Below are 17,042 nucleotides of genomic sequence, written 5' to 3'. Positions count from 1 at the left end.
TTTTGGGAGGAGAGGGTTGCTTTCTTATTTTTCTTCTCTTCGTTTTTATTTTTAAAATGTCTTTCCATTTTTCTGTGGCTCCAAGAGTAACATGTGAGGCTCTAAAAAATTGAAGAAGAATAGAAGTGTGTAAAGTAAGAAGTTGAAATCGTTGCTGGTCTTCACTCCTTCACACTAAGGACTTGCCTTCCCCAACCCAAGATGTAGCAAAAGCCATGTGTTAGTGGTATCTTTCTGGGCTTCTTTGCACATCTATGGGCTTTCATTTTAGTTTAGTTTTAAAAGATTTACGTATTTATTTTAGAGAGAGAGAGTGAGTGGGGGAAAGGGACAGAGGGAGAGAATCTCAAGCAGACTTCATGCTGAGCACAGAGCCAAATGTGGGGCTTGATCTAACAACCCGGAGACCACGACCTGAGCTGAAACCAACAGTCAGATGCTCAACTGACTGAGCCACCCAGGTGCCCCGATGGGATTTTAGTTTAAAGATTATTTTGATTTAGGGGCACCTGGCTGGTTCAGTTGGTAGAGCATGCGACTGTTGATCTTGGGGTTGTGCATTCGAGCCCTACACTGGGTTTAAAGATGACTTAAAATATTAAAAAAAAAATTTGGATCGGGGACGCCTGGGTGGCTCAGTCAGTTAAACGTCTGCCTTCAGCTGAGGTCGTGATCCCAGGGTCCTGGGATCGAGTCTGGCATCGGGCTCCCTGCTCAGTCAGGAGTCTTCTCCCTCTCCCTCTGCCTGCCCCTCCCCCTGCTTGTGCTCGCTCTCTCTCTAATAAATAAAATCTTCAAAAAATATTCTGATTTATTGAATGAATAATTTGGGGGGCTCTGTGTAATAGAACTTGTGCTTCTAGCTCACCAGGTGAATAGCCAGGACAGGTGTCTGCCATTGTCATCTGTGTGAGTATGCACGGGGATAGGTGGGACACCGACGTGTTTGCGGAGAGCGTTTGGGGGCGCTGACCCGCTGCACGAACCCCTGGAATCCGCCTCTCTCCGGGAGCAAGTTCTGACCCTGCCAGCTTGAGATGCGATCTGGTGGCAGGACCCGGCAGAGCTTACCTTTAGGTTTTAGTCGCTAGGACCGTGTCAGCCGGATGTACTTCCAGCGGATGCGCAGTGCGTGGACAGAACAAAGAAATAGCCGGGTTGGGTACACATCGGTGTGGTGTTCACAGTGGTGGCCGACGCCGGTCAAGTTGGGACCTTGGTGGCATAAAAACGGTCAAGCCCTCGGACGAGGGATGTTCTGTTCAAGAGCTTCGTGGCAGACAGGAAAAAAAAAATAATGGCTTCACCATCCCCTTGAGTATGTTTTCAGTCTGTGTTCATAGGACGTCAGTCTTGTGATCCTCAGATTGAAATGATTACAGGTTGCTGGGAAGCAGCTTCCTTTGGCATTTTTCACAAATAGCACGAAGGCAGGGAGCAGCAGAAAGTTCAGTCTTTTCCCAGTGGCAATAAATTTCCAAAAGCGTTGTTTACTGAATAGCTCTGACGAATAACACAGGACTTGAGCTGTTCATGGGATATCTCCCGCCCACCGACTCAATGAAGTGTCATGGAGTTTTCAAGGTCATAGGAAAGGGAGACCCAGACCTCCTCCATGAGCCTGAGCTGCTCTCTGCATTGGGAAGGATATTGCTCAGTGAGAATTCCCTCACCAGAGAGCAGGCTGTCTGTCAGTCACAGCCCAGGGTGTATGCAAGGCTGCCAAGGATTTATGGGTGTGTAGCCCACGTTCCCGTTCACCGTCCACCGGACCTGTGTTCCTGGACGGTCAGTCTTTGCCGTGCAGTCCTTTGCAAGCTGATACGCGTCTCTGCATTTTCCAGGATTGTTGGTGCATCTAAAACCTCGTCACTGTGCTTGGACTCCCAGGACCTTGGCTGGTACCCACAGTATCTAGCCTGCTCAATGGAAAACGGCTCTGTAGAGAGATGATAGAAACAAGCATTCTATAAATACGCACAGTGTTAGGATGAACGCAGGAACGGCCTTCTCCCCTTCCATGGAGGGTCTGCGTACATTGCAGGACAGGGATCCCACTCTACGGCTTGACTTGAACTCCCCTACTGGCCTGATGGCTCTCAACTACCATGGTCATGAACGGTGTTTATGTCAGGCTCCCTCGTCTGCTTGGTGGGCGGACTTGGTCATCTATTTGTTCGTTCTGGGCTCATATTTCAAAATGCCTCCAACTTGGGATCCTGCCAGGGAGGTCGATGGCGGGCTCTTTCTTCTTCATCTTCTGTTTATTTATTATTTTTTCGGAAGCTCTTGGGCACACGATGCCTTTTCATTCTCAGCACATTCTCTCAGACACATCCCATATCACCAGCTCTGATCACATACATGGTCAGAAGGTTGAATTTTTAAGCCACCCGATCTGTTTTCCTTAAATCTAGAAATAAGCAGGAGAGCAGAGGAGGGTGACATTGTAACCATAGGTCATGTAACTGTCTTTGGGAACAGCGTCACTGCATGTTGATTTGGGGGAATCTAAGCCGGTTTTTAGAGCCGTAGTCTGCTTCTTGAGAAGCAGCTGCCTTGTGTCCAGGTGTGAGTAAACCTCCCCCAGGATGACTCGGAAGGGGGCCGCACTGGCTGGCCTCCTGTAGCGCAGAGGTCCGTGCCCTATCACGGCTTAGCGTCACTTCTCCCAGGGTCTTGGAAGGCATCTGCACTTAGAAGCACCCAGAGCGATGCGTTGTGTGCAGACCATCAGCTCGGATGGCAGCCCCAGTGGGTCCATCTGAACGTGAACGCATCTTCTTTCCTTTCTGAAAATTAATGGGGACAAGTCATGGTTGACTAGATGTCTAGGGTTTGGATTCTCATGCAAATTCTACTTTATGTGGAGATGTGGCATAGACTACATGCAAGGTTTTTGCTTGTTTGCTGGTTGGGTTTTGGTGGGGTATTTTTTGTGTATTTGTTTATTTTTGGTCTTTTCTAGTTAGTTGTGAAACAGTAACAGTGCCGCTTCCTCGTATATTCTTGTAAAAAGGGAAAGCGACAGAACCCAACACAAGCCCTACAACTCTAAAGCGCCATACAGATGATTCACAGTAACTAGCTCAATTTGATCTTGAGCCAGCAGGGACCTGGCTCATTCAAAGTTGATGTTTTAGGCTTATGTTCTGTTTCAAAAGGCAAGGGGAACATCAGTGCAAGGAACAGCCTTCCATGTAAAGTGTGATAAGCAGCAGGTCTGAGCACTGACCCTGTAAGGCGCTGTGTGGGCTGGACGCACCCAAGCTCTATGCACACGAATGCGTTAAAAATGCATTTAGCGGGCGCCTGGGTGGCTCAGTTGGTTAAGCGACTGCCTTCGGCTCAGGTCATGATCCTGGAGTCCCGGGATCGAGTCCCGCATCGGGCTCCCTGCTCAGCAGGGAGTCTGCTTCTCCCTCTGACCTTCCTCCTTCTCATGCTCTCTGTCTCTCATTCTCTCTCTCTCAAATAAATAAATAAAATCTTAAAAAAAAAATGCATTTAGCAAAGCATGCATTCATTTATCAGAGCTCAGCTTGTTAGCGTTGTGATACCCAGTTCTAACTTTGAAATGTTTTCGTTATCATGAGGACTTAAGGAGTCCAAATAAATATGTAAAAGCGTCATTGATTTCATGAAACAGATTATTTCTTGAGAGCTCTTGCTGGCTGGCAAAGATGATGAACGGAGGGGATAGTCCCTTCGAAATGATCAGAGATTTCTGACTTAAGAGTTTATATCTTATGTATTTGTGTGTGTATATATTTATACCCAGCTGTACTAACAATATATGTTATTTGCATGTGTGTGTATACACATATATAAACCTATAGTAATTCTGTGTATAGATATATGTGTGTACAAACTATGTGTACACACACGTATGTTAATAGCATATATAGGTGTGCATGTCTATGTTTCTGTGCACGTACATATCTATATTAATAGCATATAGAGGTGTATGTGCATGTACATGCCCATATACACCCAGCCCTATACTAATATACAGAGGTGCACAGTGTATCTTTGTGTGTATATGGGTATACATATGAATATAGGTACGTAGAAGTAGGTGTTATATATGTGCGTGTATACGTCATGTATGTGTTTTGTATGTACATGCATGCATGTACACACATGCATGTGCACACATTACTATGTGTAATACTACCTACTCTAGAGCACCTTTTGCTCCAACCACATTGCATTGATGCATCCCTGCAGTGCCTGGGAGTCCTGGGTGGACCTGAGGAAGCTGGGAGAGCTGATGCAGGGTTTCATCGACTAACAGAGTTTACTGAGCTTACGCTCCTTGGCAGTCACCGTGCTGGTCCCTGCCGCCCCGAGATGTCTGTGACATGCCCCAGCTCATGGTCTAGTGGGACAAGGAAAGCACGTAAGGGATTCGTGGGTGGTGCACCAGATGCTCTAGTAGAAATGGCATTGGGCCACCCATCTGTTCCGTTATTCACTCCATTTATGCCCCAGCAGCCTTCAAAAGGGCACTTAGGCAATGGTCCTGTTTAGACGGAAAGGCATTTCTGACGCTCTCCTGGACTAATGTGAAATATGAACCGGTTACATAAAACCAAAGTGCATCAACTAAGTGCATTTCTCAGAGATTGGCACAATGCAAAGAGGAGGGGATGTAAGTTGTTGACCCCTCTCAGCAGACCTGGGCAAAAACACCCACACCTTCCCACACTCACCAGGCTCATGACTGTTGTCACAAGGCCCACCCGTTGACAATGACTTACAACTCTCCCCCAGCTGTGTGTTCTCACCCATTACAGCACAGGATGTTTTGATACGCTCTGACTTAAGAAATGCTTTTGCAATAACCTGAGACTCTTTACAAATCGAGGCTAGTTCAAAGAATGTTCCATGTAACTTCCAAAACGTCAGTGTTGACAGTTGAACATTTATTCTAGGAGACTTGCTTGGTCATAGAAGGTGGACAATATGGCGGAACAGTTGAGTTGGCATTAGATGGGTAGATAGGTGTTGCCGTAAGAAGTCAAGAAATGGGTGTTTACTAGGCAATAGCTTATCTGTGTGTGTGTGTACATATTCCAAAGAGAATACGCGTTTGAAGGCCCATGAGTTCCTACTAATCACCGTATAGAGAAGGAAGAATAGAATTCGAGGGCAAAGCAGGCCATTCCCACGACATTCCTTCCAGAGTTGTGTCCTCGGGGAATGTGTCGAGAAAATAGCGCTTCAGTCTGCTGACCCAGACAAGGTGACCATGAGTCTTCTCTTCATAGGTACGCCGTGGACACTTCCATTTCTCCAAATAAAAGTGATGTCTCCATATTAGACATCACCTGGTGGTGCTTTCTGACTTTTCAGATGGCATCACGTCATACTAGTTTGATGGTGGTGGGATCGGAGGTGCACATGCTCATATTGCTCTGAAATTCTCTCCTCTGGCAGGAACGCTGAGACGCCGTTCCTGCTGGTCCTGTCATACCTCCACGTGCACACAGCCCTCTTCTCTTCCAAGGACTTCTCCGGCAAAAGCAAACATGGTGCTTACGGTGACGCTGTCGAGGAAATGGACTGGGGCGTTGGTATGTGTGTCTTTCTCTTCTGTGTGTGCTCACGGTGGGCCCGAGTCTTCTTCCTTCTCCCCCACGTCCTGTGAAGGTCCACCTCTGGGCCCCGTGCCTTTATAGACAGCAGATGGGTTTCTGTGTTTTTCTTTTTTTTTTTTTAAGATTTTATTTATTTGCGAGAGAGAGAATGAGAGACAGAGAACGTGAGAGGGAGGAGGGTCAGAGGGAGAAGCAGACTCCCCGCCGAGCAGGGAGCCTGATGCGGGACTCGATCCCGGGACTCCAGGATCATGACGTGAGCCGAAGGCAGTCGCTTAACCAACTGAGCCACCCAGGTGCCCTTCTGTGTTTTTCAAAAAGGTAATGAAACACTAAATCAGAAAGATAAATGGAACATAAACAGCATCTTCAGCCCCTAGTGCATGGTTGAGGTAGCAGGGCTCATCGGAGGGGAAGACTGGGTCTGGGGGCCGACAAACACAGGTTAATGGAGAAAAGGAGCCCACGCACTGTTAGTCTTTGTCCTCGCGGGGCCTGTTAACAATGGGATGTGCGCAACGCTGTGTCTTCCGCAGCGTTGCTGGATAAGTGTCAGGTTTGGGGTTGCAGAAGACCACGGGCATGCACAGCCGTGGCACGCTGTTGCGGGGTCTCCTGGCGATGCCGTTCTGTTTGGCGCCGGAACCCACTGTTTGCGTCTTCTAGGGCCAGCGTTCTGTGGCCGCCTCTGCCAGGACGCCAAGATTGTCTCATTCTTTGTGTCCTGTCTCCTCCTTCCTAAGCAGATTGCTCTCTTCCTGAAAAACATGCCATTGTTTTTCCAGAGGTGCTTGGAAGACTTCTTATTTTAAAAAAAAAAAAGTGTCCTCTCCATCTCCATGAGATCATCAGGACCCTGCTGTCTTTGCTTTTCTCTGGCAGAGCTGAGCGATGTCGGGTCTGTTCTGTAGCGTGCAGGGGAAGCAAGGCAGGGGAACACCCAGGGGACTCTGAACTCGTCACTCAGCGCCTGTCTTTGCCGGTGACATGCTCTCTTGTGTGGACATTGCACAATCCCTGGGGACAAAAGGGCACACCATTGTCCAAATGTCACCAGTCCATAGGTTGCTTAGGATTTTCAGGTGTTTCTTTTCTTTTCCTCTTTTTTTTTTTCCTTCTCTCATTCTTCCTCCTTTTCTTCGTGTACCAAATTAATAGTTTTTAACTCTTTCATCTAGATGTTTTGGAAATAACCTGATCATTGCCAAGGAGCATTCTTTTTTTTTTGGTTGGTTGGTTTGTCTTAAGCTGCAAATTGAATGTGATGCTCTTAGCCTACTCTGGTGATGACAAGAACAAGTTTTGGTTTGTTTCGTTTTGCTGAATCTCGGAAGCAGCACCGTCTTAAGAAACAAGAGGACAGGACCCTTATGCTAGCTTCTAGCTCTCCATCTACAGAGTCTGTGAATTGGAGAGATGTCTTAATAAGTTTCTAGGCTTCAGGTCTGTCATCTTTACATGAAGAATTCAGATGAGGCAAGTCCTCGGTTTTTCTTCTCCGAGGGTCTGTGATTCTGTAGAAGAACAGAAAGGGAGTCCCTGTGACGCAACATTCCCCTTCACGAGGTTTACAGAACAGATGCATGTACTAGGGCTCTCCCATACACCAGGATGAGCCTGCCTCTTTTCGTTCTTGCTTCTTTAAATGTTGCATGTGAATCCCTGTACGTTTTCCACACCTTCGCGGTGTGAGTCAGTAGAATATTTCATCTCCTTGATGAGTGTTATATTTTAAGTAACAGGTTTCTTAGACGCCTCCAAGACGTCTGTGGGCTAGCACGTGAGCTCATGCTGGTCTCATCAAGCGGACTGATTAATTTTTATTTCATTATCATGCCACACATGCGTGCCCTGACTGATTAGCAAGTCTGACTTTCAGTGTTTTCCTACTCTGGGTCCCCTCTAGAACAAAACAGAGAGTGTTTTTCAGTCTTTGAGATCTGCGTTAGAACCTGATGTCCCATTTGTAGATGATTCTGTGCTTTTCTTTTTGCCAAAAAATGAAATCCTCCCCCTAAGCCATGACGTTAATTTCTTGGGATATTTCTGCTGTTTTACCCATCCACTACATCTGAGCGTTTCGAGGAACATCCCTTCTTTCCAAGAAAAGCCTTTCCTTATGAGGCTGAGGGGACTGCAGTGTTCTCAATAATTACATAATAAAATAAGATGGAGATATTTGCTTAAAAATGATGCATCTTGCAGGAAAGGCCCCTGAGAGAGGAGCGGAGAGCTGCAGAGGGCACATCTCAGCCATTCGGAGCATTGTCTTTCAAAATTGTTGGATGCGGCCTAATTACATGGAGCCTAACTTTCTCCACTGCAGGTTTCTCTGAACCTAGAAAGGCATAGTCACAACAGAAGCACCTTTACTACTTAATTGTGCTCCAGGGCCATTCCCATGCCACGTCCTTGTGTTTATTGCCTTATTCCTAGCTGTGTGATGGCGCTGTCTTGCATGGTTATAGTCACTGATGGAAGTGAGCAGGTAGCTTTGGAGTGAGGACCACAGAAGAGGTCCTGCCGAGACACCACGTGGGTGGCTCACACCCTGGATCTAGAATCCCTCTAAGTAACCCGCGGGGTGGTTAGCCTTCTTTCATAATCTCAGTGACTGCGGGCTCAGGGAGTGCCCCACACCAAGCCCTGGAGCCTGCACGCATTCCCTCCTTTGTGCCGTGGGCCATCGTTCCAGCAGGTGGTATGCTCCTTGTCTCCATTCTGCAGGTAAGGCAGGTGAGGGTTGCTGAAGGCTGATGCACCTGCCGGCCTCAGGTGTAGTACTTACAGAATTAATGCAAGGGATGAGCAGGAACCCGAATGCAGGTGTTCCCATAGAGCATGAAGGCTGCTGCACCTGGTTCCACCACTCTCCCTGGAACGAGAAAGGCCTCCTCATGAGCGCTGGCTGGTCAACAATCAATCAGAGGGATAGCGCTCATTCCTGCATTACTCACGTTTGTTGAATACTGTGTGCCTAATTTTCTTTTCTTTTTTGGAGGGGGAGTGTAATCATGACGAGTCCCTTGATGTAAGGGAAGGTAGGAGCCACGGAGGGATCGAAGATTCTTCCAGGAGATCTTGAAGTAACACAGCGCGGAAAGTGATGAATGAGTGTCCCAGTGAAGATGCAGATAAGCCGCTTGAGAGTTTGGAGAGGGGATGGACGGGCATACAGGGCCAGTGGACACAGCCCACCATGTCATTTCAGCAGGATAGCCCCGCCGTCGAATCCTGGGGGCAGTAGGGGCACCGTCGCAAAGTGCGATTTTCAATCCCAAGTAATTCTGAAGCCGTAGAGATTTGGAGAGGAACAAACGGGCAAAATCACAGTGTGTTCAAATGTGCACCGAGTATCTTGGGGGCCTGCCATCCTAGCTGTTTATCTTCTCCCGGAAATGGAGTGATATTTACTTGAGATCTGTGAATGGGAACGGGGCAGAGGGAGCAGGTGGAGGGATGGAGGTGGTTGCTGTCACTGGTTTCTTCTCTGTGGCTTGTACCGATCTAGACGACACCTCCAGAAGCATGGAGGGCTGTAGGCAGAGGGATAAGTTACTGGACTCTGTCTGAGCTCTGTTCTGCTTGGAGGGAGACCAGGAGTCGGGTGTTGGCTCAGATTCAGGTGGAACTTGCATGCACTCAGCATTTACTTAGAGCCCCATGCTATTAAGAGAGCCATGGGAAGGCATCATAAATCAGCACTTGTTCAGGATTCAAGTACCAAATTCTGTATCCTACAAAGAGAGATGCAACTTGAGAACAATGAGTGAATGCTGATGTAAATCTCTAGCTTCAGATCAAACCTTCCAATTAAAAAAAAAAAAAGTTCCTGCCACTTCCAAGCGTTGGGATCCGGTGGCTGACGTGGGATTTTTTTTTCAAACAAAAACCGTAAGCCTTTTTTCTTTAGTGGAAGAAGCACCAACCTTGCTGGTGGCATGGAGAAGTCTTCAGGAGTGAGTTTTCAGTTGCTCAGTATCTGTGATAGCTCAGTATGCTCGTACCTGCTATTGCTTGTGCTAGATACACTGATCCTCAGTTTCTCCCTGCCTTTCCCTCTGTGGGGCTGGACAGTGCCACCTTCTCTGGGTGCAGGGATGGAGCACACAGCCAACCGGAAGGAAAAATAACAGATGGGTTCATGCAAGACAAGTTGGGGGTTATGGTACAGCGCGAATTCCTCCTTTCCGTGTCTGGCGTATAGTCGAGCACGTGGCATGCAGTATCAATGGCCACACATCAAATCCATCCTGAGGAATGGAGAATAAATTGGAAGGTCTCATTTAGCAGATCAGGACAGTGGCAAGAACCTCAGGTAACACAAGCAAATGAGGAGACTTGGATGTTGGTCAAAGCCCCTCAGACCCATGGCATAATTCTAACCAGGGTTTGGCTTTTTGGGCATGAGTCTAATGGATTATCCATTTAAACATCGACTCTTTCTAGGACCATTGTGAGACCCTGAAATGTAGTGTGCAGGGGATAACCCCTCACTTCGTAGGTCCCATTTGCCTGGGCCAAAGTGCTCTGGTTGGGTTCATGCAGAAGACATTTGCTTCTAGAATGCTGCAGACCAGGAGCACGGCAGGGGCTCAATAAATCATATTTAAGGGAGAAATCAGGGGGGTCAGGTGCCTGATACTTGCAAGGCCCTGTCCGAGGTGCTGAGATTGCTTGGGAATAGTGGCTTTCTTTTACCTGTGTGGATAATAATGGTCCACCTGTGGGAGTGGATAAGATTGCTTTGAAAGGATATTGACAGCAGTTGAGTAACTCATGACTCAAGGTTTACTTGCATTGAAATTCAAGGTGAAAGTTTAGAAATAAACTTCCATGTTTCTACTTCTCATCAGCTAGCATTACAGGGTCTAAGAAAGCAATGGCAATATTCTCTTTGTGATTCTTTTGTTCTCTAAGGAATGTAATCTGGGCCATAATGCTGTGTATTTCCTTTGGGATTCAATACATCAGTTTTCTATCTTGAATTTTTAAACACTCCTATTCTTGGTAAATGTGGCCTCCCTCTAAAGCGTGAAAATAATGTGTTCGCTTCTGATGCATACTGAAAATGGAAGGCCAGGTAGAACATTCAAAGGAAGGGCAAAATAGAAACAATCCCCAAAAGAGAAACAAAGGAACCCGTGAGACCAAGAAGAGTAGGAGAAATGGGGTATCAGAATTCAGGGGTAAAGAACACTTTAAAAGACAATCAACTCCAACTAGGAAGAAGTGAAAAGACACAAGTGCATTTAGCTACTATAAACTTTATGGCTGTAGGAGGTTGCTGAATGAGCGATATTTGAGGAGCTCAGGGTCAGTGGGGTTGGATATTCCTTCAAGAAGCATGGAGGGATGTGGGCAGAGGGATAAGTTACTGGACTCTGTCTGAGCTCTGTTCTGCTTGGAGGGAGACCAGGAGTCGGGTGTTGGCTCAAGATGTGGAATTGGGTAATTTTCAGTCCAATGTTGAGGCAGGAGGTGGATCATTGAATTGACTGATAACTGAAATGTTGCCAGAGAATATCACAAAAGACAATTCAGCTTTGGAGTTTGGGGCATTAGGGAATGACCCAAGTGTCAGGCCACGGCAGGGGAATGAGAAGAATGGGGGGGGGTGGGCGCTGGTGGCTTGGGAGGTGATGGGTTGCACGTCCAAACATGATGTAGGGAAGGTATTGGAAGACTGGGAAGATGTGAAAGTGTTTACATGGCAGAGGTAGAACCATTACAGGTATGCACAGGTGTGTGGTGTGCTTTTAGGGGTTTGGATAAAGGACAAGAAGTCAAGCTTCTTGTGTTAAGCACATCAAGGGACTGGAGAGCCAGGGCATCCAGCTGGCTCCTTCCTTGGGAGTGCGCTCACGTGAAAGACACCAAGCTCAGCTCCCCTATGACTGGAATAGCTGATTAGCTTCACTCATTTTCAGAGTGGAGGTTTATGTCTGGGCAAGCCACTGGATGAATAATAGTATACTTTATAGGGAGCAATGTAGAGCCATTATGGACCACACATTCGTTAACTGAGCTTCCAGTTTTATCAGACAGTCAGTGGAGACTTGAAAATTATTTCAACGGTTGGTCACCAGCCAAAGTTCCAGGTTTTTAGTAGGTTTCAGGGAGTAAGGGAGGTGGTCTATGCACACTAAAGCATGCTGGCTTCCAGCTCTGTACAGCAAAGCCCCATCTGTCAGCTCCATGGCATGAAGGCAGTATTAAGAGTGAAATGCTCATAACACATGACTCATTGTCACCTTGTAGCTGTGGGGCACATCACAGTGAATTATGCTCAGGACAGTCCCTACTCTTAGGCAGTGTGAAGCAGAACATGGAAGCATTTTGTCATAAAACTCTTAAGCTTCTCATGTAGAACAAGTACAACCTCCAGTCTTCTGCAGCCAAGGTTGGATGCATTGTGAATTCTTAAACGTGTTTTTAATTTGCATTGTGTTTAAAAGTGTGCTCTGTAGAGTTGAAACAAAAATAAAGAAATGAAGCTAGGACTCACTGGCTCCAGAATAGATAGAATGATGGAGAAGAATAGGAAGCCCAGAAAGAGAATATCATGTAAATGTAAAGGTGGCCTTTCAAGGCAGACAGCTAAGAATAGATGATAATGTTAATTGCAATAGGATGATTAAACTTTGGGAGACATAATCACCTTGCCGGTGCCTGGCACTGTGGTAAGTGCTTTGCATGCACTTAAAAGAGACAGTGATGGTGGTTCTGATGATGATGATGGTGATGGAGGTGGTGATGATTTTGAAGAGGAGGATGATGGTGATGATAATGATGGTGGTGATGGGGACGATGATGGTGATGATGGTGATGGAGATGATGGTGATAATCGTGATGATGGTGGTGATGATGATGGTGATGGAGATGATGATGATGATGGTGATGGTGATGATGGTTGTGGTGAAGAAAACGATGACAAATGAAGAATGATAAAGAAGATGACGATAATGAAAATAACAAAGATGAGGAGAAGAGGAAAGAAGTGATGATGGTCCAGACAAAGAAGGCAGTTTTCTCAGGGAGCTGTAGTTTAGGAACCTAGAGTAACTTACCCACGTTCGCGGGGGTGGCATATGAACACCTAGAAGGTTAATCTTGTTTTGTGCTGTACTGCTGTTTCCCATTCATCTAACTGAATTCCCCATGCAGACTGAATTTGGAAAACTGACCCACGAATGAATGCAGGGACATTATTATGATTGGGCTTTATTTATCCGGGATATCCTTGAGCAAGCTCTTTCTAAGCTTAAAAGCAAAGAGATAAATAGTAAAGGACAATATTTATAGGCTTATATAAAATTTAAAATTTCCTGACATCAAAAAAGATAACTCAAAGTACTGGTAACAAACCAGTTTAAAAGCACGTGCTGTATCTACCTAAAATAAAGAGAAAATCCCTGAGGTGTAGAAGGAACTTCTACAAAGAAATTGACTAGAAGATAATTACTGGAAAAGGGACCTAGTTGTGCCAAAATAGTGTGTCCGATCACTACACACTTGGTAGCATTGAGCATTATGATTTCTGAAATAATAATGATGATGATGATGATGATGATCACCCCCCGAAAATATCTTTACTAATATGATGAATGACACAATAAACCTGTTAAAATTGCATGTGCCACATTATATTGATTCCTAAAGAGGGCAGACATTTCTCTTGGCTTTCTTTTTTTAATTAAACAAACAAAAAAAAGTCTGTTGTCATTCATGCAGCAGAGTCAGCACATTTTCTTAAGCCCCTCGTCCCAGGATGAGCCGATGAAGAGCTAAGGCTGCCTGGTCTTCTCCAAGTTGCCGCTGCAGACCATAGCACTCAGTTTACTTACAAAGTATTGTTTAACTACTCAGCCAGCACTCGCCATTTCTGAATCCCAAGGCATCTATGACACAATTATTAAAACTCAACTCAAGCAACAGATTGGATTTTATTTTCACACTGGTGCTTCTCTTCATTGAAAATTCCCTTTTGGAATTTTCAGAAGACTTTAAGTTGCTTGGGAGCATGCACGTGTGTGTGTGTGTGTGTGTGTGTGTGTGTGTGTACACACATGCGGTCCTTTGACATCAGGTGTCTCTTCAAGTGCATCCTAAATAGCATACTTTTTTGGCAGAGTTTGTAAAATCTGCTTAATTCAATAACTTCGGTGTTACGCTAATTCCCCAAAGTGGAAATTGATGTTTTTTTTAAAAAAAAAAAAGACATCAAAACAAGGAACTCTACTAGTTTATCCCAGACTGTCAAATCTTGGGTATATGCTTGGAGTGACACCTCAGCTCTGAATCAGAAAAAATACGACATCCGGTCTTGTCACCATAAGCCCTTCTTACCAAGATAATCCTGACATAGAGCTTGCTGACAGACAGTATCTTCCCAGGGACTTTTGACGGGGACTGCTATTACAACACCCCTGCCTAATGGGCAGATTTTTTATTCCAGCATATCTAGCCAGGAGAGAAATGAAATAGTCCTTATAGACCGCTGTTTACCTGAAAGCAGGATACCTAATGAGGTTGTGGAAACTTGAGGAAGACATCTAGGAAATGAGGATAACCAATAAATTGTAAAGGGATGTCTAATACGGACCCACCCAGGTATAATTTTCTCTCCACAGTTGTCAAACTGATTTAATCAAGAGACACTATAAAAAATCGCATGCTTGGGCGCCTGGGTGGCTCAGTTGGTTAAGCGACTGCCTTCGGCTCAGGTCATGATCCTGGAGTCCTTGGATCGAGTCCCGCATCGGGCTTCCTGCTCGGCAGGGAGTCTGCTTCGTCCTCTGACCCTATCCCCTCTCAGGTGTTCTCTCTCTCTCAAATAAATAAATAAAATCTTTAAAAAAAAAATCGCATGCTTGATTTGCAAAAGTATGCACTAAGCTTTGGGACATGTGCAAAAGAATTCAGGAAATGTTCAGTGCAGCCATGTCAGAGCACTTAATGTATACTTTCAAAATACGGGGCTTCCTCAACATCGTATATGTGGTGTTGTTCCTAGAATATAATTTTATTTAGGTTCATACACCTCCCAGCCTTGAAGAAAAAGTAAATGAATTTATGATAAATGAAAATAAAATCAGCTGTGCCAAGATTTTCCATTATTGTCACTTTCTGAGATGTATGTTTGAGGACTTCCTTGTGAGCGATGGTTTACAGGACACGGATGACCCTCTACAGTGGGGCACCCATTGATTATCTGTGCGAATGCTAATTTTCTCATAATCTCAACAACTCTAGATATTATGATTCTGAAAAGATGTTTACTTTTACATTTCTCAGGTGAAAAATGCTATTTCACCATTTCAGTTTTCCTTCCTGTTACACCTGCCATTGAAACTATACATTTTCATCCACAGTTATGTTTTTTCTCCTAAGAATTCCGTTCTTGTATCTCTTGAATGCTTTTCTGTTGGATTGTCCATCTTTTTTTTCTTAATGATTTGTATGGGCGCTTTACATATTAAGGACATTAGTAGTTTATTTGTTGTATGTTACAAATATTTTCCTGCTTTTTTGTCTTTTCATTTTATTTGTAGACCCTTTTGTGGTGAATTTCTGTGGTCAGAGTTAAGAGCCTCTCCTTTGTGACTTCGGGGATTGATGATGGGTTTTAAAAAGGCTTTTTCTACCTACGAAATTACGTACCTTTTCTCTTGTGTTTCCTCCAGATATGTGTATGGTCTCATGCTTTACTGTTAGGTACGTAAAGTATGGAAAGGAACATGTGTGTGACCATTTGCCTATGGCTACTGGGCTCAGGTGCTCAGCGCTCTTGGCTAGCGTGGTTGTTAAGGAAGATGGGATGTGGTGTCCCAGGGCTGTACTTTGCCTCTGGGCAGCAGGCATCAGGTCAGGCTCTTTCTGCAAGGCCTTTGCAGAGTTCGCACTAAAGAGAACCCTGTGGCTGCTTTCAGCCAGGTAGGTGTAGTCCAGTGGTCACCTTCCAGGGTGACCAGCACGAGACGATGCATCAGGGAAGGTCTGCTCTGTGAGTGAGCAGCGCTGACAGGTTCATCCCTGCGTCGTCACCAGTAGATTTGGTGCTAAAGTACATTAGGGCATGCAGGACTGTCTGTTGCACCCCTCTCCCGCTACCTGTTCCTCTCAGGTGTTTTTTCTCCTCCTGGCCAGGGACATAAACCCTTGAGATCACATAGGGGAGAGGCTGTCCCCAAATGTCCCCAGCAGGACATTCCTGCTCTGCTCCCCACCATCTTCCTGGGCACCAAGGAGGGAGCAGGTGGCTGATGCCATGGGGCATCCTGACCTCACTGGTGATCCCACCTGCTTCCCAAAGCTCCAGGTGTGCTCCTGGAACCCTGCTCTGCTTCCCCTTGATGGTCTCCACTTGTATTTCTTCCAGATTAGTTGTTTCACTTTTAAAGAGAGTTAGGGATAGGAAGGGGGCAGAAACTAGCGTATATTCACCTTGTTTCCAGGATATTCAACAACCTGTGTTAAAGCTACATTGATTTTTGCATTTAGAACAGGAAAAGAACAATTAGGGATCATTAGAAGACATTTCTAGCATGTTACTGAACATATGATTTAATAAAAAGCAAGCAATTCATGAGCTCGGTCCTTTCGTCCACCTAATAAGACTGTTCTCAAAAGGCCGTTAGGGATGTCAACTGTTCTTGGCTGTGTTAAATTGGAGGCTTAGGGTCATGTGTTTGCATCTCCTGTCTCTTCCGGTTTCCTCTGTCATTTCCGGATGTCCCTTTGCCACAGCGTTACCACCTGCCCCCTGCCATAATGACACTGAATGCTACTAATAATAAGCATCCCCATATTTACTCGGGGCCACCTTCTCTCTCCGGGCATTATGCATCCATCCTAGTCCTCATCCAGTCCCCTGAGGACAGGCCCTCACTAGTCCGCTTTGCAGATATGGAAACCTAGGCATATGGAAGGGAAGTGGCTTGCCCCAGCAAGCTCTCACAGCTTGCAAGGGGCAGGGGCGGAATTCAGACCCAAGACCATGCCTTTGTGCCCCAAATGGTATTAAGCGGGACGGATGGCCTCATGACATGTGACTTGTGCATGGTGGTGGCAGCAGGAGTGCTGGGAAAGGACAGAGACTTTGGGGCCAGATGCTTGAGGTTCTGCTGCAGCCCCAGGACCCCCTGGCGGGCAAGCCAGGGCACATTACCATTCTCACTGGGCCTCTCTTTGCTCATCTGTGAAATGGGATTATACCCCTGCCTGTGTTGCTGAGATGTCTTGAAGCATGCCCGGGATGTATGAAGACCTCGACAGTGTGCTGTTATTATTATGATGGCCGCACACACACCTTCCACTCACTTCCTCCTGTCATTCTGCACCGACTTCCTAATACTTGTTTGGTAGAGGCAGGAAGCACACGGCCATAGATGTCCCAGGGCACAATTTCATGGACCAGCCTCTTGGGACCTTTGGTTT

General features: G+C 45.9%; 1 protein-coding gene across 4 annotated transcripts in view; it reads left to right on the top strand.

Moving 5' to 3' along the window:
• The window catches only part of STS (steroid sulfatase), a 137,391-nt gene that overhangs the window by 70,520 nt on the left and 49,829 nt on the right, over positions 1-17,042 (top strand). For all 4 annotated transcript variants that reach the window (XM_081809216.1, XM_081809217.1, XM_081809215.1 and 1 more), the window contains one exon: positions 5,443-5,579. In XM_081809216.1, the coding sequence (XP_081665342.1) occupies positions 5,443-5,579 (137 nt within the window). The remainder of the gene's footprint in view (positions 1-5,442; positions 5,580-17,042) is intronic.

The sequence above is a fragment of the Leptonychotes weddellii genome, chromosome X, assembly GCF_054177405.1.
Source record: "Leptonychotes weddellii isolate Sample4059 chromosome X, ASM5417740v2, whole genome shotgun sequence".
NCBI lineage: Eukaryota > Metazoa > Chordata > Mammalia > Carnivora > Phocidae > Leptonychotes > Leptonychotes weddellii.
The sequence above is the reverse complement of the archived record's forward strand: the minus strand, read 5'-3'. Positions and strand labels throughout refer to the sequence as shown.